The sequence below is a fragment of the Alternaria triticimaculans genome (genome assembly GCF_023758025.1).
Source record: "Alternaria triticimaculans strain BMP 0046 chromosome Unknown scaffold_1, whole genome shotgun sequence".
NCBI classification, from domain to species: Eukaryota; Fungi; Ascomycota; class Dothideomycetes; order Pleosporales; family Pleosporaceae; genus Alternaria; species Alternaria triticimaculans.
In genome coordinates, this window is record NW_026055958.1 from 1,831,175 (window position 1) to 1,854,660 (window position 23,486).

The 23,486-nt window shown below is 54.4% G+C and overlaps 8 protein-coding genes across 8 annotated transcripts; 3 read left to right on the plus strand and 5 right to left on the minus strand.

Moving 5' to 3' along the window:
• Positions 1 to 86: 86 nt before the first annotated feature.
• Positions 87 to 1,813, plus strand: J4E78_000583 (uncharacterized protein; the record flags this gene model as incomplete). The annotated part of the gene is made up of 2 exons (XM_049361245.1): positions 87 to 226; positions 280 to 1,813. 2 exons carry the CDS (start codon positions 87 to 89, stop codon positions 1,811 to 1,813), a joined length of 1,674 nt encoding a protein of 557 aa, XP_049226528.1.
• A 725-nt stretch (positions 1,814 to 2,538) lies between these two features.
• J4E78_000584 (uncharacterized protein) lies at positions 2,539 to 5,121 on the minus strand (the record flags this gene model as incomplete). The annotated part of the gene is made up of 1 exon (XM_049361246.1): positions 2,539 to 5,121. One exon carries the CDS (start codon positions 5,119 to 5,121, stop codon positions 2,539 to 2,541), a length of 2,583 nt encoding a protein of 860 aa, XP_049226529.1.
• An 877-nt stretch (positions 5,122 to 5,998) lies between these two features.
• Positions 5,999 to 9,637, minus strand: J4E78_000585 (uncharacterized protein; the record flags this gene model as incomplete). Its single annotated transcript, XM_049361247.1, has 3 exons — positions 5,999 to 7,566; positions 7,613 to 9,394; positions 9,442 to 9,637. The coding sequence occupies 3 exons, from the start codon at positions 9,635 to 9,637 to the stop codon at positions 5,999 to 6,001; spliced, it is 3,546 nt and encodes a 1,181-aa protein (XP_049226530.1).
• Positions 9,638 to 11,615: 1,978 nt separating this feature from the next.
• J4E78_000586 (uncharacterized protein) lies at positions 11,616 to 12,541 on the minus strand (the record flags this gene model as incomplete). Its single annotated transcript, XM_049361248.1, has 2 exons — positions 11,616 to 11,795; positions 11,849 to 12,541. 2 exons carry the CDS (start codon positions 12,539 to 12,541, stop codon positions 11,616 to 11,618), a joined length of 873 nt encoding a protein of 290 aa, XP_049226531.1.
• Positions 12,542 to 13,946: 1,405 nt separating this feature from the next.
• J4E78_000587 (uncharacterized protein) lies at positions 13,947 to 16,816 on the minus strand (the record flags this gene model as incomplete). The annotated part of the gene is made up of 2 exons (XM_049361249.1): positions 13,947 to 15,265; positions 15,313 to 16,816. The coding sequence occupies 2 exons, from the start codon at positions 16,814 to 16,816 to the stop codon at positions 13,947 to 13,949; spliced, it is 2,823 nt and encodes a 940-aa protein (XP_049226532.1).
• A 506-nt stretch (positions 16,817 to 17,322) lies between these two features.
• On the plus strand, positions 17,323 to 19,711 carry J4E78_000588 (uncharacterized protein; the record flags this gene model as incomplete). Its single annotated transcript, XM_049361250.1, has 2 exons — positions 17,323 to 18,463; positions 18,519 to 19,711. 2 exons carry the CDS (start codon positions 17,323 to 17,325, stop codon positions 19,709 to 19,711), a joined length of 2,334 nt encoding a protein of 777 aa, XP_049226533.1.
• A 433-nt stretch (positions 19,712 to 20,144) lies between these two features.
• Positions 20,145 to 21,239, minus strand: J4E78_000589 (uncharacterized protein; the record flags this gene model as incomplete). Its single annotated transcript, XM_049361251.1, has 3 exons — positions 20,145 to 20,618; positions 20,674 to 21,101; positions 21,152 to 21,239. 3 exons carry the CDS (start codon positions 21,237 to 21,239, stop codon positions 20,145 to 20,147), a joined length of 990 nt encoding a protein of 329 aa, XP_049226534.1.
• Positions 21,240 to 22,099: 860 nt separating this feature from the next.
• J4E78_000590 (uncharacterized protein) lies at positions 22,100 to 23,421 on the plus strand (the record flags this gene model as incomplete). The annotated part of the gene is made up of 3 exons (XM_049361252.1): positions 22,100 to 22,131; positions 22,278 to 22,623; positions 22,702 to 23,421. The coding sequence occupies 3 exons, from the start codon at positions 22,100 to 22,102 to the stop codon at positions 23,419 to 23,421; spliced, it is 1,098 nt and encodes a 365-aa protein (XP_049226535.1).
• Between the last annotated feature and the right edge of the window lie 65 nt (positions 23,422 to 23,486).

Consider the following 23,486-nt stretch of genomic DNA (forward strand, 5'->3'; position numbering starts at 1 on the left):
TTTTGCGCACTGCCTACCAAGCACTGCGCTGAGAAAGCTTCGAATACCCATTCATTCATTACCTACGTTCGTTATCGACAATCAGCATGGTAATGTGGAAGGGTATTGTTTCTGCCGCCGTGGCAGCGCTAGCCACCAGCGGGGCAAAGGCAGCCAGTTACGACGACATACCAGACATTGAGGTCTATGGCCAACATTTCTTCTACACAAACAATGGCTCGCAGTTGTGAGTACACGCACATTCTGCCAGTCTAGAGCACGATACTGACAGCATGCAAGCTATCTGAAGGGTGTCGCATACCAGCAGAACTACTCTCCCAATGGCTCGACAAGCGCCGATACCAAATACACAGATCCATTAGCCGACGGCGACGCCTGCCGACGAGACATTCCCTACCTCAAGCAGATCTACACAAATGTCATCCGCGTATACGCTATCGATCCGACCCAAAACCACGATGACTGCATGGAGCAGCTGGCCAGCGCAGACATCTATGTCATCTCCGACCTGGGAGAGCCTGGCACGTCGATCGAATCGAACAACCCAGAGTGGGACGTCACGCTGTATCAGCGATACACAGGGGTTATCGACGCGCTGAGCAAATACAAGAATGTCATCGGCTTCTTTGCTGGCAACGAGAACGTCAGCAGCGATAACCAAACGGCAGCTGCCGGATTTGTCAAGGCTGCTGTCCGCGACACCAAGACGTATATCCAAAACCAAGACTACCGCAACACGCTAGGTGTGGGTTACGCGACTGCCGATGTGCCGTCGCGCAATGAGCTTGCGCACTACTTCGCGTGCCAGCCCGGCGACTCAGGAAACAAGACGTCCATCGATTTCTGGGGCTACAACGTCTACTCATGGTGTGGCGACAGCAACTACGCTTCTTCTTCCTATGGCGAGCGCGTCGATTTCTTCTCCGACTACCCCGTCCCTGTCTTCTTCGCTGAATACGGATGCATCGAAGGTTTGGATGACGGTCCCACCAGCCGTCCATTCACCGAAGTCGAGGTTCTATACGGCAACATGACTGACGTCTTCTCTGGTGGTATCGTCTACGAGTGGTTCATGGGTGAAAACGACTACGGACTCGTTTCGCTCGCTGACAATGGCGCCAGCGTATCGCCCTACCCCGACTTCACATCTCTACAAAGCCAGCTCGCCTCCGCCACTCCAACTATTACTCAGCGATCTGAATACACACCCACCAACTCGGCACCTGCCTGCCCCTCAGTCGGCGGATCATGGCTCGCGCAAGCATCACCACTGCCTCCCAACGTCAACCCCCAGCTATGCGCTTGCATGGTAGACAGTCTGCAGTGCGTCTACAAATCTGACGATGACGACAAGTACGCCGACGACTTCAACTTTATCTGCGGCGAGAACGAAGATTACTGCAACGGCATTGCACGCAACTCCACAACCAGTGACTTCGGTGCCTACTCTGGCTGCGACCCCAAGGACCAACTTGCGTTTGTCGCAAACCAATACTACATTGGACAGAAGAAGCGTGCAGATGCTTGCAGCTTCTCAGGCAGAGCTAGCATCCAGAGCGCAACCACTGCTGGCAACTGTGCCTCGCTACTGAGTGCTGCGGGCAACAAGGGCGATGGCAGTGTACCTGAGGCCACGGGTAAGGGTACTGCGGCAGTGAGTGGTGGCAGCGGCAGCGGTGGTGCAGCAAGCTCCAGTTCCGAGGGTGCTGCTCCCAGCGTCAATGCACCTGGTTTCTTCCCCCATGGCGATCTAGTCATGGGCGCGTATGCTATTCTGGCTGCGGGCAGCTTACTCGGTATGCTCGTACTGTGAGTGAGCTGAGGAGTGAGCTGGTAATGTAGTATTCTTGGATGATGTCAATGAGCATATGTGGCTAAGGTGGGGGATATCTTCTGGCGTTTATCATTTAGTGATACACACGAGCAATGTAATTCAACTTTTCTCTATACTTCAATAACTGTACATACTCCGTGTGTCAAGTCGAGGTTCACCTGATCTATGAAGATGCGCACGTCAACCTTGTCAAACCCGTCTTGCACGATTCATCACATTGTCAGACCAAGCTTTCAGTCACATGCGTATCACAATCATCGGAGATATCAAGTTGCACCAACTCCCGATACATTCTATGATCTACGAGCTGGCCTTTTCTTCTTGTTTCTTTCTTTCTTCGTGTAACTACGCTGCAGTAGCGCAGTACATCTTTGTTCTTGCTGCGATGACATCGTCTCGTGCCTCGTAGCCCCTCTATACATTAGAGTGCCCAAGTGACCGTACGTACATAAAACCCTCAGAGATCAGACATATCTCATCTGAAATCTGACGACATGCCAATCCTGTCCTTTGCAGGGAGATATCGCTGTAGAAAAGGGAAGGCCCAGACCCAAATATACAGCATCCCCGACGCCGACGCTACGCTTGAAGCCAAGAACTGACATTATAACATTCTGCTGAAATCAATGTAAAGCTGATGGTTTGTGAACCCCGAATACATTCAAGCTCGAAGATGAGCCCTTCAGTCGAGACTGTACGAGAAGCTAGTACATGTTGGGTGGCCCAGGACGACTTGGCTGCTGGCGTGGAGGTCCGCCGAATTGGCCGTCGAACATCATGCGTGGATCTTCACCACCTCGCATACCGGGCATTGGGGGGCCGCCATAGCCAGGAGGTGGGAAGTAGCCAGGTGGGCCCTGCATGCCATTACCACCGGGTCCTCCTGGTCCGCCTGGAAAGCCTAATCCGCGGATACTGCCACCGGGCGGGAAGCCAGGAGGATGACCAAGCGGTGTGTTGCCAGCTGAGAAGCTCGGCCCTCCAGGTCCCATTTGCTGAGGGTTGGGACCATTGAGGCCAGGTGGCTGGCGCATTGGACCGCCGAATCCTGGTGGCGGAGCGATGTTCGGCCGCTCTTGCGGTGTTGGCGGCATTCCTGGTTGACCTCGTCCGCCCATATACGGCATATCTGGTACGGGCTGCGAAGGTATACCCATATTGGTTGGCATGCGCGGGTCACCTCCTGTGTTGCGGCGCTGGAGGCCCATAAGTGGATCTTCCGGGGTTGGATATCCCATTGGCATGCGCTGATTCTTGGCTCGCATGGACTCCTGTTGTTGCTGTTGCTGTTGTTGCAGTCTTTGCATATGCTGAAGCTCCAATTGGCGATCGGCAGCCTCACGACGCAGCATCTCGTTCTCTGTGAACATACGAGGGTCTTCCATGAAACCTGGGGGCAGACCACCACGACCCTTGGCCTGGTGTTGAGCAGGGTGCTGAGGCTGCTGTCTTGATTGCTCGAAGAAGGGCATGTTATGACTTTCCTGAGATGGGCGAGGCAAGTTGTGACCCTGTACCTGCGGTGGTGTAGCGCGAGAAGGTTGCTGCATCAAATTCAATAGGAAGTCACGCTCACGCTGCTTCGTGACTTGATCGCGTTGCGTATCCTCGCGCTGACGACTGTTCAACAAAGCTGCGAGGTTCGCATCTTGCGGGGCACCACGTTGCGGCGGGGGCTGGTGAGGATAGTGATCTTCTGGATGACCGGAGTCAGGGCGTGGGGGTCTGAAATGTTCGGAAAGTGCATTTTCTGGTGACATGCTGTTGAAGCGGGATTGCTGTGAAGGTCGAGAATCCGGTGGGCCGGCACGTGGAGCCAGGATGTGCTCCAATATGCTCTGCTGTTCGAGTGTCCTTGGAGGTGGTCTACCATGCTGCAGATCCGGCGGCGGCGATTGCTGATGGAAGTCTAACGAGACGCCTCCACCCTGTCTCATACCGTTCGTTGGTGTTGGCATACTCGTGGGGGGTTGGGGTCCCGGGGAAGGCCCAGTGCTTACTTGACCAAGCATCTGGAGGATACGTTGGAAGCCTTCTTTGTCGGCGTTCGCCTCCATGGCAGGTGCTGGCGATGCAGGTGCCGCGACCGGCATTTGGCTGGGCGCTTGCGACTCTTCCGGTTTCGCAAACATTGTCATGAACCTCGACTTCTTATCTGGCTTGGGTTTCGCCGAGATGGTCTCTGCTGGTGGGATCTCTGCCGACTTGTCTCTACCCCAGTTTCCGAAGAGGATTCCCTGTGTAGGTTCGGCCGCAGAAGGCGCGTGCAGGGGCGCAGTCAACATAGGCGGAGCGGTGATTGAGACAGCCGTAGATATCTCTGCGGGAACCTCTCTTGATTCCTCTTTTTCGCCAGCCGGGGTATCCTTAGCCCTCATTTGCTCCTTCCAGCGCTGGAAGTCCTCTTGTGTGCGAGGCTTGAACTCCTTCTTCTCCACTTTGGTGTCCATCCATTCTGGGTCTTCTTCACCACGGTTACCGCCCCTGTTCCACTCGCGGCCGTTGTCTCGCTCGCGATCTCGGTCTCGTTCGCGCCAACCGCCCTGTACGCCAGTCTTTGTACCCTCATCTTTATCGTCGCGACGACCCCAGCGCGGCTCGTTTCGCTCGCGATTGCCACGGCGTGGGGCTACGTCCATCTCGGGGTCGCCCTCGTGCTTGTCGCGGTTGCGATCGCCATTACGGTGAAAGCGCTCAAAGTCTTCCTGGCCCAGACTCTTGCGTCCTTTGACATTTGTCCAGCCCTCACCGTCCTCTCGTGGAACGCGACGGCCATTGGCGTAGCCCTTGTCCCGGTTCCGGTCGTTTTCGCGGTCCCGTGTCCACCGGTCGTTCTTTGGAAAGCGGTCGCCAACGTTGTCTCCGTCTGTAGAGGTGAAGCCTGTGCGTTCCTTTGCATCGCCTGTGCCCTTCGCTGGAGTGCGCGCCGAGAGGAAGGCTAGCTTTGGCGGACCGAGCACTGTCTCTTCGCCAGGTTCTACAAAAAGCGCGTCAATAGCGGCCTTGATACCCTGAACATCAGAAGACTTACGCATGCTCTGGCGCCGACCAAATTGGCCCATGGGGTTGATCAGCGGTCGCTGCTCATTTGGCGTTACCCCTTCTCCGTCTCGAGCGGCCCGAGTGCGACGCATAGTTCCATTGTTGTTGGCGTGGCCATTGTTGGTGTTTTGGTCGGCAGGCACATCCATCCATTGCTGGATTGAAGGTAGCCCGTCCGGCTTCTTGACGAGGGGAGACTCTTTTAAAGCCAATAAGTCAGCCTCCGAATAGGTAGGCCCCCGCATTCTCGCGAGCTCAATGCAGCGCGAATGAGCAGGTGTGTGTGGGCTAGCCGAGGCTTGCTTTACTCAGGGACGAGAGACAGACGGAGAAGCAGGTGGTGTAGTGTTTGGTTATTGGTGATGGGTGAGGAGGCTGTCCTGAAGCGGGCGGGTGGTGAATCGCTTGACTCGCTTGCAATTGAACAGTGCCCGCTCTGCAGCCCTTACGAGGACTAAATATGCGGCCTCGGTGACGGTTCCGGTTCAAAGAGACGTGTACGATGGCGTGATGCTGAGTGGTCGCAATATAAACGTTGAGCAGACGTGTGCGTGTCGCAATTCGTTGAAGGAGGTGAGGGAGCTCGAGGTGGGATGCAACGTGGTAGGGGTGTGCGGCGACAGAAAGCGGAGAAGAAACGGTTGCGAGCTCGCTGCTGACAGCAGAACAGCAATTTTGGGGTGCAAATGACTTGGAGAGCTCTGGGATACTTGGGGGTAGGCAGCGGGTGTGCGGTTGATAGCGCAGATGTTTGTTGTGGTTGTGAGTCCAGGTCGCGAGCGGTGCGGGCCTCTTCGAGAGAGCCCTGGGAGATGCGCGCCAAGAAGTGCTGCGGGAACGAGTGCCTAGCAGGTGGTGCGTCATATTAGGGTCCAGCACGTGTGACTTCAGCCTGCACTTTGGCTGAAGCCGCATCTTCACAGTAATCACGACATGATTGCGCATGGGAATCAGACCATATCGCGTGATGGTGGCAGCCTTGATTTCTTGCCAGGCAATCGCGCCACAAATGACCTTCAGATGACCTCTAGATTAGGAAGTCGCAAACAACGCCCTGCAATGCTCCGGAGTGGCTTCCCCAACGCCGCATACGGTTTACAGACATGTACAAAACTACAAAACTCAGACCTTGCATAGCGAAGCGATCGTTTCGCCTAGGCTGTCACTGCTCCATGCAGCTACCTTCTCCCGGTCGCATGTGTCGTAGACACGCCCGGCCAGAGTCCTCAGAGCGCGATGTCGCGGATCATGGCCATTAAGCATCATCTGTATCCACGGGATAAGCCCGCACCTCGTAATGAGCGTCGTACTGCCTTCCACATGTGTTGCTCGCAGCAGTAGCTTCACGATCTTGTCCTTTGCCGACGCAGGACATGACCGGGAGCCGTAATGAGTCAACAGCTGCTCAAATATGTTGCTCCTCCTAAACAGTTCCATATCTGCAGGTGTCCGCAGACTGTCCAGAAGGTAGTCGAAGTACCAGTCCACTTCCTTGTGGTAGGTGGTGTCGTCGTCTGGTTGACTGGCAACGATGCGATGCCAAAAGAAGCGCAGTAATGAATGGACATCCCAGGCTGGGGAGGCCGTAAGGAAGTTGTTCACGGTGCTGAAGAGCGTGTGTGTGGGATCCGCTACAATGCCAGCACAACGAGCGGCTAATACACCTCCAACGTAGGGAAAAGCTTCAGCACCTGCCGGATCCACCGACTCCAAGACCTCGCAGAGGAGAAGGTAGAGTTGCTGAAGGTCCCAGTCCGGAGTGAGCCCCTGCTTTCCAGTAGCTGTGTCGTTTTCTTCGGCATTGTTACGACTGCTTGTCACAATAGTCGCAATGACACGTCGAATGTTGCTGATGGCTTGTATGCGGATCTCGGGGTGCTCGGAGCAAAGGCACAACAGTAGTTCCCCAATGTCTCCATCATCAATTGCTTCACTCAGCTCTTTCTTCCTCCAACGTGTAAGTCCAGTGTGCTTCTTGTCTTCGACGGGTGGCCTTTCAAGATCGACGGCAGACCTGAGCTTGGCATGCTGCTCAGCCTCTTCCGTAGGCCTTGGAACCGGCGATGTCGATGATCTATCTGAGCCGCTGAAGTCTGCCCCGGTTGCCAGCTTCAAGGCCTCCTTCGCTCTTTCTTTGCCCATTTTCCACAAGAAGGCATCCTTCAGCACCTCTTTGTATGCTACGTTCGCTGATTCTACCAGTGCGTCGCGTACGTGTTCCAGTGCTGTCTCGTCTTCGCCAATCAGCTTGAGGAGATATAGAAGTCTCGACAGCCACTGAGCAATGGTATCCGCCGTGTTGTTTGTGGCGGTCTCACCGCCTTTGAAGGGCCATTGTTCTACTAGTGTCATGAGCAAGTTACTAATTGGCCCAAGCCCATTTGTAGATTGCGCAGTGCGGCCACACATGACATCTAAATCATCAAAGTACTTGATAGGCACCTTGGTGAACCGCGCGCAGCAGTCGTCCAGGAACTCGAGGACGTCGGTAGAAGGAGTCACTGATCCAGAGGTTGATCCCAAACTAGCAATTAGTGCATCGAGCGCGTCGGGCGAAGTCTTGGTCTGCAACATTTCCTGGTCGATCAAAATGTCGCTCAAGAGAGACCTAATGCCTGTATACAGTTCGCTCTCTTTTGAAGTCACCAGCAGCCTGAGAAGTGTTACGAATGGTGAGTATTGGAGTGATTCTACAACAGTCAGTAATGTCAGTCCAAAGAAGAAGAGATAACGTACTTTGCTTTTGCCACCAACGCATAGCTGGTGAAAGTTTCGCCATCTGTATCCAGTGCTCGAGCTCCATGATACGGAAAACCTTGTCTTCGGGCGAAGCTGTGGGCTTGTCGACCTCTACCAATGCGTTACACAACGGTAGCGAAACATCGAATTTCTCTTGCAGCGCAACTTGGGGCGTGGATTCGTAGTAAAGCCGCAGCAGCCTGGTGATCGATTCCCGCTTCATGTCTTTCAGACCAGGTTTCTTCAGTGCTAAAAAGACAGTGCGGATCGGCGGGCAACGTCTGCTGACTTCTGAAACTAGGCGCTTGGCTGCTTGCTCCCACTGTTTCGAGGATCTGGTGGCACTTGCATTGTTGAGCTCCTGGAGGACGGCCTGTAGCTTCTGGAGCGCTACGATTAGAACTCGGATGGCGAACAGCTGGATGAGGTCGGAGTTATGGTTGAGACACTTGGTGAGCACTTGCTGATTGAGAGGCTGCGGAAGGATGCTGTTCATAAGCACAGGTACCGGTGGTGGATGGTCGCGGAAGTTCCTCTTCGCACCGAAGTATTTGGGTACAGGGAGCTGGATAGCTTGATACAAGAATGCGGAGTATCCTATCCATGTCGAAGTAAGCTTTGGATCGTAACTGAAGTCGCGTCGTTTGACAAAGTAGTCTGCCACTAGCTCGGGACAGGCTCGAAAGATATCGACGACAAGCTCTTGGTGAAAGGTATTTGCGTATGGCCTCTGGCTCTGGATGAACTCTGAGAGAATTATGTTCCGCACTTTAACAGTCTTGCTGTAGTTGTCAACTGATTCCAGGCCCAGATCGTTGCCATAGTCAGCTGCATCTTCCAGCTCGCCTTCGTCGTCATCAAAAGTAGACGGGTAGAAGCCCTGTGTTGGCAGCATGACACCATAAGCAGGGTCGGTGCAAACTAAGCGAAGGAAGTCGTGAGCGAGCTGATCGGGTGCTTTCTGTCCTTCGGAAAGAGCGCCTTCCTCGACCTCATAGCTGTACAGACTGGCTATACGCGAGAGTGCCTTGCCGTTCAAAATTCTACTCTTGGTGTGCCTTGCAATAATCTTGTCTTGGAAGACATGGCTTGTGAATACATCGAGGATTTCGTAGATGAGGAACGGCGGGTCCGCGCGGATGTGATCGAAGACGGCACGGACGACGTTGGTGTTGGAGAGTATTTCGCTCTTTGCCCGCTCGTCCTGATACCTCAAATGCATGAGAAGATACCTGATGGCCGTAGTGCGAATGCTGGGTTTCTTGACATGGTCTGCCGCCGACTGCTCTCTTCCGAGATTGATGTTCCTTCCAAGTATCTTCGGCTCGAGCGTAAAGTCTCTCTTGGCGTATACGGCCCTCGCGTGCGCACCGTCGTTGAACCGAGTAAGCTCTGTGAGCAGTCGCAATGCCGGCGCGATAACGCTCTCCTCCTTGGGTGCTGCTGAGGTACTTCGGACGAAACGACGAGCGACCGATGGCTGCAGCAGAGTCTTGGCCAGCAGCGTGCCGTAATCGAGGAAATCGCCATGGCTGGCAAAAACCTTGAACAGGAGCGCGAGCACAGCTGTTACCTGGGAGACAACAGCACTGTAGTTGGTTTCGACAGCATGGTCCCACCCATGGATGAGGTTCTGCAGGAATGTCTTTTCCTTCTCATCTTGCCCTCTTCCTTTCTGGGAGTCCAGGTATTCACGGAGAATGGCTCGCTTGCGGGGCACGTCGTGCTCATCGGTCGGGTAGAGGATCGAATCGAGGAATCGCTTGAAGGTACTTAGGCCTAATTTTGTCAGCCATTGATCATATACAGCATCTGGTCGCACCTACCACTTCGAAAGCCGCCTGAGGAGCTCTGGTCGAAGTACAGCGCATTCTGTAAGTCGCGCCCAGACGTGACATCCTCGGCGGCGCCATTCGGTCGTGGTGAGTTGCGCTCGTGGGTGTCGTCAAATCGCTGACGCTTCGAGTCGCGGTCGGAGTGCGCACTCTTAGTATTGGCCTCGAAAGCCGACCTTTTGCCCATGTCTCATATCCTGTCGCAAACACGGTCGCATGTGTTCGACCTCAAAAAAGTTCTGGAAGTTCTCAGCGGGAGCATGCAGGGATTAACGCGCTAGCCGGGGTCAATGCGCGCTCCCAATCGGCCAACGTCAGTCATCACTCCGCAATCCACATCTCCCACATTTCCAGCACCTCACCTTTGTCTCCTTGCAACATTGCAACACTGCAACACCGGTCAGCATTCGATACACGTATTCGTCCGTGTATCTTGGCTATCTGGCGTCTTAAAACACCGCGAGGACGAGTCTGTGACGTTCTCCAGATGTCTCAGAGCCTAGAGCGAGGCGAATATGACCTCTCTTTGTGGCCACGGTAAGGGACATGTTGCAGGCTGCTCTCTATACAGACTTGAACCAGATTCTTCAAGACGCTGGTATGACAACGAACAGATTTGATAGCTTCAGTCAAGCCAGACTATTACTGCTGATACATGTCATCGACCGCGTCGACTACTAGTCTTTCTCACCCACAGGAAACTGTCACCGACAAACATCCATTCAAAAACGCGCGCTCTGCAACTGCGCGCCTCGAAGAAGACTACCTATTGGCGATCAACCCTTCGGCTATCAAAGCTTTAACTTCAACTCCGCTCTTGAGCGGCAAGGAAGCGAAAAGAAAAAGTCACACTCGCCAAAAGTGAAAAGGGCAAATAGAAACAATGACCGCACCCAGTCTCGAACCAGCAGCACACTCAAGCCAGAGAAAATGGCAAAAATAAACCTAGGTACGAGAGGTATCTGCTGGAACCATGCACCCGTGGCATGATCAGCTACTTCACAGAGGCGAGAAAACTGGGACAAGCATCTGGAAGAGTGAGTCTTTGCCATCGCCCTCACAAGCCCGTCGGATTGCCATTTTTTGCTCTTTCGAAAATTCCTCAATGTTGCAGTTTAAATAGGCAGGGAGGGGACAGGTAGAGAGCTTCTGAAGGCAGAGCAATACTGCTAACGCAGGCGTTTGTTTGTGAGTTTGAGGCAGACAGCAGTAAGTGAGAGCGCGCGGCGCCAGATGCAGTGGAGAGTCACCTTCACCTCGAACTTCAACCTGATGGCAAAGCGCAAGACGCAAAAGTTGAAGCTTTTCTAGTTTAACGGCTGTCACAGTTGGAGATCGTAAGAGGTGAGGAAGGAGTCCATGTTGATGCAAGGACATGTTCTCTACAATCAGCAAATGGCCTCTCGTCTGACCAGCTTTCCAGGCAGGAGCGAGACTCAATCACACCGCGCAACATCGAGCCTTATGATTGAAGAACCTACTCCCTGAGAATAGAATATATGGCGAACTTAGGAGCGATCGAATTATTGCCATACTGAGAGTTGATATCAACAACACACGCTTCAATTGCCAATCAGAGCCCTTGCATATAGTTCGGCGTTTTATTCGAGCTGAACACATGCAGCAGCACACCACACACTTCCACTGTTCTTTCGATTGTTTTATTGTATTTGTTATCTCATCTACTTATTCCGAAGCAAAACCACCCATCTTCTCTTCCAATTACAAGATCCTAGGGTAACAAGACCAAGATGCGGCCGTGACTCTATTGGGCAAACGGGTAAGACTCAACGTGTTTCTTCTAATGGTGATGGGGGATGGGACAAAGACCACGTTCATGATGGTATTGACCAAGGCAGGAAATGCAAATATACAAGGAAAGAGCAAATGACACAAACTCCAAATATGCCGCAATGTCGCGATACCATGCAGATGATTTGAGCGATGGGAGATGAAGTCGTCATAACGGCCCGAAGCCCTGCGCAACGAGCAAAGTATGGTCCGAGATTATAACGCCGTATAAAGTTTTGGTTGTATGTTTGCCGCTAAACGAGAAAATCCGGGGTATCATGCAGCGACGTGAAAAGGGAAATAAGAGGTCAAGGAAAGAGCGAAAACGAGACGACTGGTGGATTTGGAAGATTGATTTGTGCGTGTTTTTGGCATTATCGTTTTAAAGGCTTGTGGTACTTTGAGCCGGAGCTTATGGAGTTGTTCTTCTCGCGAATCTGTATGGTCGGGGGTGGTTCCTGGTTCTTGACGGACAGGATGGCGGAGATGGCGAGAGTGATGAGTGTGAGAAGCTCTGCGGAGGCTGCGCCAATGGCGGTGTAGAATGCGACGCCCTGGAGAATTTGTTAGCGGCATGGAGTTGGACTCGGAGGGGGCGCTGTCTTACCTGCTCTTCACAAACGGCGCGGTATTGGTAGCGGCCGTTGGTCAAGACATTCGCGTTGGTGCACGAGTACCTTCCCAAGCTGGCCTTGCTAGCCTTGTCCAAGAGGTTGAACACGACCAGCGCGGTGATCCACATGATGACGCCAAAGCTGCCAGCGACAATGCGGTAGACGTCGCGCGAGCGGAAGGGCCGGCGGAAGGAGCGCTTGAAGGAGAGGGTGAGGATGGCGACCGAGGCGAGGAAGTTGCCGGCGGCAATGGCGAAGAGGATAATGGTCGGCGCCAGGTTGGTATGGGCAGGCCAGACCATGGGCAGTTCTCCTTTGCGCAGGTCGATGTAGCGATTGCCGCGGTAGATCTCAAACGTGTGCATGAGCATGCAGACGACTGCGCCGCTCAGGACGATGATGAGCAGGCGGAGACATGACCGCACCCGACTGAGCCAATGCGCCCGCGACGAGATGGCGAGCTCGAGAGGCATTGGCAACCTCTTGAACCTGGAGTCGCCGTGGTCCTCGGCCTTGGGGTACGAAGAGGAGGAGCCGACGAGGCGCGCGAAGTTGTAGGGAGTTGGCGGGGGCGGCGACGCGGCGGAGGGTAGGGTGGTGGTAGTAGTGCAAGTCTGGGCAGAGCTAACAAGACAGGTCGTCGTGGTGGATGTGGAGGGATTCGACGCGAAATAAGCTCTGGCCATGATCTTGGGAGAGGTGTCGGCACAGGCGTGGCTGCTGGGCGGCGCGCACCCCTCGAGCTGCTAATGTCGCCGTGGAGATGTGCCGCGACGAAGTGTAGAGAGAGTCACGGCGGGCCCGGAGCTGAGGACATGTGTCGGAGCAGGACGAGGTGCAATGGACGCGGCGGGAAGAAGTGGCCGTGACATGCCCCCTAGCCCTAAGCAACCACCTTAACGAGGCTGAGTCCCGCCCACGCTTGTTGAGCGCTGCCGATCGGCTTTACGTCGAGACTCTGCATGCGCCAGACGCGTCGGGTTTAGTATTTGCGAGTCTTCATTCGTGCGCCGCTGTCGCGAACCACTCATGCATCCATATCTACGCCCGTCTTCTCGGCGACGTAGTCACTTGCCGTCGAGCATCGTGAAGTCGCTCAGGCAGACTTCGGGGAAGCGCCACCTGCACTAGCGAAATGATCCAGAATAGTCAGATTGCGCCTTCTTCATTGGCCCCGCGTTTCACCCACGCCTCCAGCATATATCTCCGTCAGACGGATGCGCCTCCGTCTATAATCATCCATCGCAGTAGCACCGCAGTCGCGCTTACTTGGAGTACACTCTCTGATGTGCATGCGACAGTGGCCCACTCCAAGCCCATGCCGCCAAGCAACACCTCTTCTACATCACGGGCATCATACTGAGATCACATATCCCCAGCATCGTCTTATTGAGCGTGAGACGCGCGTTCGTCGAAAAAAGGCGTCCAATGGCATCCTCGTCCCCGGCAGGGGTGTGCGGGCCGCTATTGACTCGAGTACAGTAGCCAGCGCCCAGGAACCACTTTCAAGAACACCGCGCGCAGTCTCAAACGGCCCTCTGTCCGTGAGTAGCATGCGGGAGGTTGCAATGTCTACACAGCATCGGTGCAGCAGTCAGGACCCGAGTTCGTGTCTGACCTGACATCTGGGCTGTGTAAACACCGATTACACGCCAAGCTGTCGCCCCGCATAGCCACGGACCCCACGGCAACGCAGGCAGACTTGACGTTGTCGCCTGATGCAACTATTCGCGAATGCCCACTCATACGCTCGACGTGTGCGGCATCGTCTTCCGAGGATAGAACAGCTTCCTGTTTCTGACACTCGATGCATGGCTAAAACCGTTAGCCTGCATGTGGGCCATCTGAATCAATCGCTGCAGGCGGTACCCACGTGCCTGTCGTCACTGTGCAGCAACCACGCTGTGCAAGGATGTGAAGAACTCGATCATCACAAAACATCCATCCTGCTTTGCTGGTTCCAACGCGCGCTAGCTTTGTATGATTTTGTTACTGCCCAACATACTGCACATCACACCGTAAAAGGACGGAATGAATGCAGCTTCTTCTGGCTGCTGAAGTACTACTCATTGACGCGCAGAGAACGTGTCCTTACTCTTGTCCGGTCACACACTCGTCAAATAATTCCTCAACTCCGGATGAGGCCTGCATCAGATCCTGCTTTTCCTGCTCCCAGACTCTCGCTAGTCCGTCCGTCTCGGTAGCCTGCATAATCGCGTCCAGCATAGCGACCGATTCCTGTGTTTGGCTTGTGATCTCCTCCATGTCCTGACTACCGGCCTTCTTTCGCTCTTCTACACACCGAGCCCACAGCAAACATATGCCCATCATGATTGCTCCCCTGTACTCCGGTAGCCTAGGCCACGCATTGAGCAGCACGCTTTGCAGCGCTTTCAGTGCTGAAAGAAGAAGGGGCTTGTGACTAAGTGCGAATGGCTCCTGCAGTATAGCCGAGATCAGAGGCACAAGGTCGCGAAGGTGCTTGACACAATCAATGCCCATGTGGCCTAATAATACAGGAACGTGTGACATGATCAGGGTGGCCAATTCCGGGTACGACGAGGGTGTAGGGAAATGTGCAAGAGGAGAGAGGACCCCTTCACGCAAAATTTTGTCCAAGAAGCGTTCTCGGGAGGGGCCTTTGCTGGGGTCTGTCGGAAGGAGCTGGGCGAGTGAGATAATAATAGGGAACACTTCTCGGAAAAGGGTGACAGATTCGTTTTCCGGTGTGATGGAAGGGATGTAGGTGAACATGGGGAACAGAGCCTCAGTAAAGATGTTGTGATACCCAGTGCGTTGCAGGAAGCTTGTGGAACTCTGCACGGCTATCGATGACTTCTTCCCAGCGTCCATCCCGATCTTCTGGTGCAGATTATCGAGTAACAGACCGAGCATGTGGCATCCTCTCGCTTTCCATCTCATATCAATGTCGTCCATCATTTTCAGTATCGGAGGCATCAGCAAATGCCATTTCCCTTCTATCGATTTCCGGTCGAGAGTGCTGATCGCCCATTCCAGCAAGTCCAAAGCATACTGATTCCCAGTGTCTTTCCAAGGGGCCGGTTGCCGCGAAGCTTCCAGCGCATTCGACGTGGGCTTATTCTGCGGAAAGAGAGGTGGGATGGTAAGCTGAAGAAAGTGATGTGCCAGGCGAAGGGAAAGCTCACTATCAGTTTGTCCGTCCTTAGAAGCCTTTACGGCCTCAATGGCAGCGGTGGGATCAGTTGTGTCGGGATTACGTAGCTGCCAGGCCATAACGACATCGAGGGCGTCCTTCATCCAAGGGCCAGGCTTGGTACCAAGTGCCTTGGCAAGGTCTGTTCCTTTGAGAAGAGGTCTGAACGTGTCCACATCAAGAATCTTGAGCTCGGTAACCCGGGCAAGGAAGCTGTCATATGATCGAAGAATTTCTAGAAACAATTAGCAATGGCCAAGTAAGCAAATTGGCAACACTGACCATCTTTTGACACCCGCCCAAGCACAATCTCGTAGACGAGGTTCATAAAGACTTGCGTCCTCCAGCTCGAGCCCCAACGACGGATAGCCATACCCAAAGTATCCCTAGCAGTGGCATCATTTGTCGGGTTGATGGTATCCGGTCTCCGAAGGCCCTTGGCGCACCGAGCGACGACGTTGCGGATCTCCTCGCTGTTACTCAAAGCAGACGCAATGACGTCGCAGATCTTATTTGGGGCCTTGAACCCTTCGCGAGCTACTAGATAAGCAGCGAAGTAGGGTCGCTGTAGTGGCTTCTGATGAGGTATTGTGGGTGCATCCATCCAAGGCATCATGGTTGCGCAAACCCAAGCTAGATACCTCTCGTCCTCGTGCCTCAGCAAGGTATCGGGGATAGCAGCTGGTACATCGGCATTCTTCTCGATGATGGTCTCAACAAAGTTGTATGCTGGCTTGAAGTAGGCTGTGTCCGGTTCAGATAGCTCGCGGGTAGGATCTGTGAAGACTGTCCTGTAAAGGCCGAACTGGTCGATCAGCTCTAGAGCCATACGTGGTCTGGGACCCTTCAACATCTTCTCGAGCTCTATTCCGACTCTTTCACGACTGATTTTGATCTTCAAGACGTCTTGTATCTCTGCGTTGCCCATCGCCTTTGCTGTCTCCGGCTCGATCGTGTAATCAAGGCGGCTAGCAAAGCGGATCAGCCGCAGTACCCGGAGTGGATCATCCTTGAAGGTCTGGTAAGGCTCTAGTGGAGTACGGATGATCTTGGAAGCCATGTCTTTGTGTCCCTGTCCAGTAAAGTCTTCGACCTGACAAGTGTGGAGATTGTAGAACATAGCGTTGACGGTAGCATCGCGCCGCATAGCGTCCTCTTCCGCTGTACCAAATTCCATATCTGGGTTACGAGAGACTTCGTTATATGTCTCTTTCCTCAGATTGACAAGGTCCAAGTCGATACCCATGATCTTGGTGGTTGCGGTCTCGAGGTTCTTTGACTTTTCAGGGTTTGCCTGAATCTTGTGCAGCCCCGGTGCAATCTTCTTCGTCTTGTCGCGTCCACTGAGGGCGTCGTTTTTGTCGATCAGACCGTGCTTTTCAGCATTGCCTGGTATCTCGAGATACTCTTGCATCTTTAGGCCGAAATGCTCACCAGTCATCTTGTTGATGGCAACGTCGATATCATGACTGCCAATTTTGAGGAGCTTGTCGCGCACCCATCCGCCAGTCCAACGCAATACAATCTTTTCCTTCGCTAGCTCTTTTGGAATCTGGTCACCAGTGACATCGCTGCTTGGGGGTGCTTCGTCTATGTAAGCAGCCACGTCCAGTAGAAGCTGTCTGAGCTTCGATTCGACCTCGGTGAGTTCCAACTGGGCTGACTCGGCATTATCCGTCGACGCCATAGTGCCGTAGGGGTTTATGAATTTGGGTGAGGGCCGGGCAATTTTGCGCCGTTTAGCGTTTGGTTGTTGGTCTTCGGATGGTGAGCCGGTCCGGGACATACGAGTTGGCTGTAGAGTGAGAGCAGAGAAGGTTCTGGAAAGCAGAAGCGATCGTGACAGTGGCCGAAGGGTGGGTGCAGGGAAGTCACGTTTGTATAGTAGTGAAATTGTCCGCGTTGAACAGAGGAAGGCTCGACTCATCAACGACATCCATATGAGTCAGAAGGATTGCTGCGATGGGTTTCTAGCTCGCAAAGCGCCGTAAGGACAGACAAGAAGGCTGAAGTGTGCGTTGTGTGCTATGTCTGCAGACACATGTGCGACGATGAGGACTGGCTGTGTGCTGATGGAGATGCCGCATTTCGTCCAGTCACAAAGCGCAGCGGCCGCAACCGCGATGATGCACCACCCAACGTCGTCACACTCGCGCAGCTACAAACGGGCGGCTGAATAAAGGAGCGCTTCACTGCTGCCAAGTCCAGCACACGACAATCAGAATACATGCCGACTGCCTCAGAACTTCCGCGCGCATCCAGAACCCCGCGGGCGCAGCGCCCTAGCCTCTCATGACGCCGCCTCAGGATGCCACGCCGAAACCCCCAAAGTACCCAGCCGATGTGGAGGCGTCGATGATACTGCCCAAACAGCGCGCATCCCCGGCTTCCTCTCTCGCCAGCCTCCCCTACCGCCGCTCCAACCCAAGCCTCTCCAAGCTGTTCGAGTCCACCACGAGCATATCCACGTCGCGCCCCAACTCCGGCGCCGCGACCCCCACCCAGAGCACCGTACAGGGCTCCGTCTTCTCGCCGGGCTCAAGACTGAGTGGGACAGGCACGCCAAACAGCCTGCCGCCGGGAGTGTCGGACGAGTACCGCGCGCTTATACAACGGGCGTTTGTGCCATGTGTCGCTGTGCTCGCGGACGCGGAGACGGAAGAGCTGATTCGGGGCAAGGGATTGGAGGGCGGGCTACTACAACTTCTGCGGCCATTCGGAGAGGCAGTGCCCGGAAAGGTCACGATACGAGATAGCAATGGGGCAAGCAAGAGCTGGGAGGACTTCGGTGTGCGCTTCATAGGCGTAGACGATGCATATCCAGACTTGCGCGTCGACACAGGTGGCCAACGGACATCTTCGAGCTCCACACGGCGACCGCGACGGTCAGGAGGCGATGTGTCACAAATCGAAGAGCTAGTCGACCGACATCTGCAGTACTCCGAGTTCAACAAACAATCCCCCGTGTCCGACTACATGAGCAAGGGCGACACAACAGCCACGCAGACAGACGGCACCGCTTCACCATTCCATACTCTATATCTACGGAGGCTATTATCAGGACTACCAGTAGTGCCTCATGAGACCTTTTCTCATCCCGTGGCTGGCATAATAGCCATCTCATCACGGAATCCACACCCTATAGAAGAGCTGCGGAGGCTTTATAATCGCCAGCATGACGGCGATCTTCGTTTCCCGCAATGGGTAGAGAACGACTTCTTACGATATTACGTCTTGATACATGATGAGGAGACGGGGGATATCGCCAAGTCCAACCAGACATTCGATTCGATGAAACGCCATTTTGGTCTGCACTGCCACTTACTGCGACTGAAGAGTCAGCAATGCATAGCTTCAGACGATGACAGCGTACGTCTGCCTACATGCGAATGGATGTCTGCAGGAGAAGAGCTAGCAGAAATTCAGAGGCGAGGTAATTCTGACAGTGTAAACCTGATAGCAACCCTGCGTACTGACTTTTCACACAGAAACTACAGACGACATAACAGACCCAACACCCTACTTTCCCGATTCCGATATCAGCAGCTTGCGTACCTTCATCCGTGAACTAGTCACACAATCCATAATACCCAACATGGAGCGCAGCGTCTCAACCTGGAACGAGCAGATCCTGTCCCGACGCCGCGGTCTGTCTGGCCGCTTCATGTCTCTATCAAAACGTTGGACACCCTTTGGCGGCTCAAGAACCTCCTCATCATCTTCGACTGCATCAGGAAACTCCAACTACGACAGCCTACAAGGATTCTACCGCCCAGACGCCCCCGAAGCCATCATGCGACGGCTAGCAGATTACTGCTTCATGCTGCGTGATTGGAAACTGGCATTGAGCACTTATGACATCCTAAGGACAGACTTTCAAAACGACAAAGCATGGCGGCATTACGCTGGTGCTGCTGAAATGGCCGCTTTGTCGGCTCTTATGGCACCCACACCATTGTCCTCCAAATCTCGCGCTGAAAACATCGATGCGTGGATAGAAGCTGCATCGTACTCGTACACCGACCGCCAACGCAGCGCAGCGCCGTACTATGCTCTCCGCACCCTCGCCCTCAGCTTCGAGCTTCTGCGCCTCCGTGGCTCCTCGGCCGCAGACGACGCCGCACGCTGGGCAACCCGCATTCTGGAAACAGGTCTTGTAGGCTCGATAGGTCATGCACTCATCACCGAACGCATCTCGGCTTGCTATGCTGTGCGCACTGGCGTGGGCATGTATAAACTAGGAAGCCGACGTCGGAAAGCAGCGCTTTGGGCCGTGCTTGCTAGCGAGAACTGGTACAGACTGGACAAGTCGCAGCAAGCGGAACGCGCCCTCGACACAGCGCTCAGGCTATACAACACCCAAGCTGAGAACGCCGATGGAGGAGCCGTTAGACTACCATTCGAGGATATGCAGCGATTTGTGGATGAGTTGAGACAGCAGATCATGGGCTTGAGGCTGGCAAATCAGGGCTATGGTAGCGAGCATGGAGAGGGCGATGAGGACGGTAGGCAGAGTCCGGAGGTGGAAGAGGAAGCTGAGACGTTGGATAAGAGCCCGCGGTTGCATAGGAAGAGCTTAATTGGGGTTCAGGTGCCACCTGTTGATATGGCGGGGCCTCTGAGTCCAGCGCTTGAGAGACCGAAGGGCGAGGTGGATGCCAAGGGCGAGGGCTTTGAATAGACGGTAGATATGCATAATGCTCATGACGATCAAGACGTACTTATCAACAACCTCACACATGCTGAACATCACACACACAAATCAAGCAGCAACAAGTCAACAGCAGTAATGGTTTCTCATTTCTAGGTTCAGTCATATCCCAAGAGATGAGCCATCATCATCCATGTGGAAACGCAAGCGTAACCCCCAAACGCCAAAGCCAGTGAACAGAGCGCGGCCCAAGCACTTTGGCACCCGTCAGTCATGCTGGCATATGCAACGATGTGTAACAGACAGCCCCTGCCAATGCTCGTATGCTATGCAAAGAAGGAAAAGGAAAATAACCCGGGAATAATAAGCGCCCAATGTTATGCTGGGGTATCATCGTCAGCGTCATCAATATGAACCGTGAATCGGTGTCCGTCGTCGTAAGGCCATGATGCTACCAAGCCTACTAGGCGGTAGCAGCGGGTGTGGTCTCTGCCACGGCAACACTCTTGGGTGCTGCAGGAGCCGGCTTCTTGGGCTCTGATGGGGTTTGTGTGGAAGGTGGTGCGGGCGTAGGCGCGCGAGAAGTCGTGCAGGATGGAGTAGGGGAGGAAGTATCTGAGGTGCGAAGACCGCGGAGCTTGATGGTGAGCTTGACCTTCACGGGCTCTGGTTGAGGAATTTCAATGTTGGACCGCTGCGACGCTGCGAATCCGTTTGATTCATCTGACGAGCTCTCAGTGCCCTCTGGTGTAGAGTCGGAGTCGAAGAGCGGCAGAGGCGAGCGGCGCTTGCGTGAGCGGCGACGCTGGTCATCGTCGTCACCGTCGACACTAGGGCTAGGCCGCTTCTTGGAGATGACCTGGGGTACGATGTTGACGTCAGGGGGGCCGCTGTGAGGTCCGGCGATATTGCGGACGGAAGAGTAATGCTCCCAAGTCTAATTTGGACGTCAGCACTGTGCCAGCGGGGTAGTCAGTGGTGGCATGACTTACGTGATAGGCAATGTGAAGTGTCTGGCGGCTATCCTGAGCAGCCAGGTCCTCGTTCGACGTGTAGCATGTGCGGGGCGAGAAGAGGTAGGTGTAGTCAGCCTGCCAGAGGCGGACGTTGACGTTGAGGGCGGAGGCAAATGCTGAGACTTCCATGTTGTCGGCCCACTCGCCGGGCTGGCCCATCTTCTCGACGTGCTCTTCAAACTGCTGTTGCAGCTGCTCGTCGGTGTAGCATGTGGTGTCAAGGCGGTTGGCGGCAGCTGCAGCAGTCTTGCGCTTGGGGTTCCGTCGCACCGTGTTGCAGGCCATGTACTGGCGGTAGAAGTCGGCGCTGTCCTTCATGTGCTCTATGGTGGTAGTGCGCAGCACCTCGTGCATATCTTGGTTGCCATAGAGCTGGTCAGACAGGGCGTTGAAGAGGCAGTTGCCTTGGGCGAAGTCAGCCTTGAACATGGGAATATGGGGTAATTAAGCTCACCATCGCCGCGGATCTGGCTGGCATACAGGGCATTGGCCTCGAGTATGGGAAATTCAGGCGAGTTGGCCCGCTGTCTTCGGGTAGCCATATTGGTGGTGGTGTATCAAGCGTGCGTGTTGGACAGGAGAAGTCGGTGTAATGCAAAGAGGAAGGCACAGGAGTGGGGTGACGGGGTCATGGATGAGGGTTGAGCTTAGGTGCGACAGTTGCTATTGTAGAGAGGGCTGGGCCGGCCACGCCAAGTTGGTGAAGGTCGTGGCCGGTGAACGTGAATGATGAATATCTTTGTGACGCGCCCGAACTCTTGAGGCTCTCGAAGGGACACGGCGACAGGGATGGCTCAGCTTGGCGGGTCGCAGGAACAACGATCTCCGCCCCGAGTCAGGACAGCTCGCGCTCAGGAGCCTGGAGAAGTACAATCAGACGTCAGCCAACCAGACACCGGGACAGCGCCTTCTTGTACTTTTCAAACGACAGAAACTAAAGCTCCAGATGGTACGGAAAAATCTTCGGCCTACATACCTCGGAGCCTGCAATGATGTCACGGACCACAGAGCTCCCCCAGCTAGCCGATGGGGCAGGCCCGACTGTTTTTCGCGATATATCGGCGGTGAAGGGCAAAAAGCGCGTGCAAGTGGGCGAGAACCGAGTTTGCTCAATAATCTGGACAATAGCACAAAAGTGAAGGGGGCCGGGGCCAGCGTTATAATAGCTTTACAATAGCAAGCAGGCCAGTTGGTCAGTAAACAAAGCTCGCATGTGCGCACGCGTTTTGTCTCGTGTGCGGGAAGGAGCCAATAGGCGAGCCGGGGATACAAGGCATGACCCCGCCATCCTCATCAGGCTCCGCATCCACGGCGATAGCAACCTTGGAAGTCCTGTTCAGTCACCCCACGGCATATCACGGGTGCGTCAAGGCAGCCATCGCTCTGACTCTGAGCTGCCACCATGGCCAACCAGAAGAGTGTCGTCGTTGTCGGGTAAGCTCGTCTATCAATGCTGTCATGATATTTTGTGTTGCCCCTCCACGTCCCGTGGTAATGTGTACTCATCCTCGCCTATGACTCTCCAACATGTCTAATCCGTCTTGGGCGGCAACCTCAAGACCGCACTAACACCACCCCAGAGCAGGCGTCATCGGCCTCTCCACAGCCCTCGTGCTCTCCAAGCACAAGGACCTCAGCGTTACCGTCGTAGCCAAGCACATGCCCGGCGACTACGACATAGAATATGCATCACCCTGGGCTGGAGCAAACTACTTCCCTGTTGGCAAGCCAGGCTCGAATTTGCAGAGGTTCGAGAAAGCTACTTGGAGTGAGCTTGACCGAATCTGTCGTGAACTGCCGGAAGCGGGCATACATTACCAGGCGACGAGGGTCTATGGACGAGAGAAAGATGCAGGCACCGCTACGGGACAGTGGTTTGAAGAGCTGACCAAAGAAGACGCATGGTTCAAGGACGTTGTGCCGAATGTATGTAGTGCCTACCCCAACTCGGTTTTCATACATTTATCTACGTTGCTTGCGTGAAGCCATGCTGATGCTTCTTAGTTCCGCGTACTGTCCAAATCAGAACTCCCAGAAGGCTGTGACAGGGGCACGGAGTTTACTTCAGTATGTATAAACACTGCTGTCTATCTTCCCTGGATCTTGGGACAGTGCGTGAAGGCCGGTGTGACCATCAAGCGTGGTATACTCTCCCACATCTCCGAAGCAGGCAGCTTCCATACCTCGGGGCATGCAAATACCGTCGTGAACTGTACTGGTCTTCTAGCAGCCACACTCGGAGGCGTCATGGACAGTAACGTGTACCCTGGACGTGGTCAAGTTGTCCTAGTGCGGAACGAGCCTGGTGTCATGGTGACAGTAAGCGGAACCGACGATGGCAGTGAAGAAGCTACGTATATTATGCAGCGCGCAGTCGGTGGTGGAACAATCCTCGGAGGCTGTCTACAACACCACTCTTGGGAATCGCAGCCTGACCCCAACCTCGCACAGCGCATCATGCAACGCTCCATCGACCTATGTCCGTCGCTCGTACCGAAGACCGGAAAAGTGACCGAGCTGAGTGTCATTAGACATGGTGTTGGTCTGCGCCCTATGAGGACTGGAGGTCCAAGGGTCGAGAGAGAGAAGATTGATGGAGTTGAAGTAGTGCATAGCTACGGGCATGCTGGCTATGGATACCAAAGCGGCTGGGGAAGTGCGTGGGAAGCAGAGAAGCAGGTGTTGGACGTCTTGAATGAAGACAGGATAAAAGCGAGACTGTAAACATGCCCACAGAGCCTTGATTTGGCCGGTCATGATGATGGATAGTAAGAAACAGCTACCGAAAG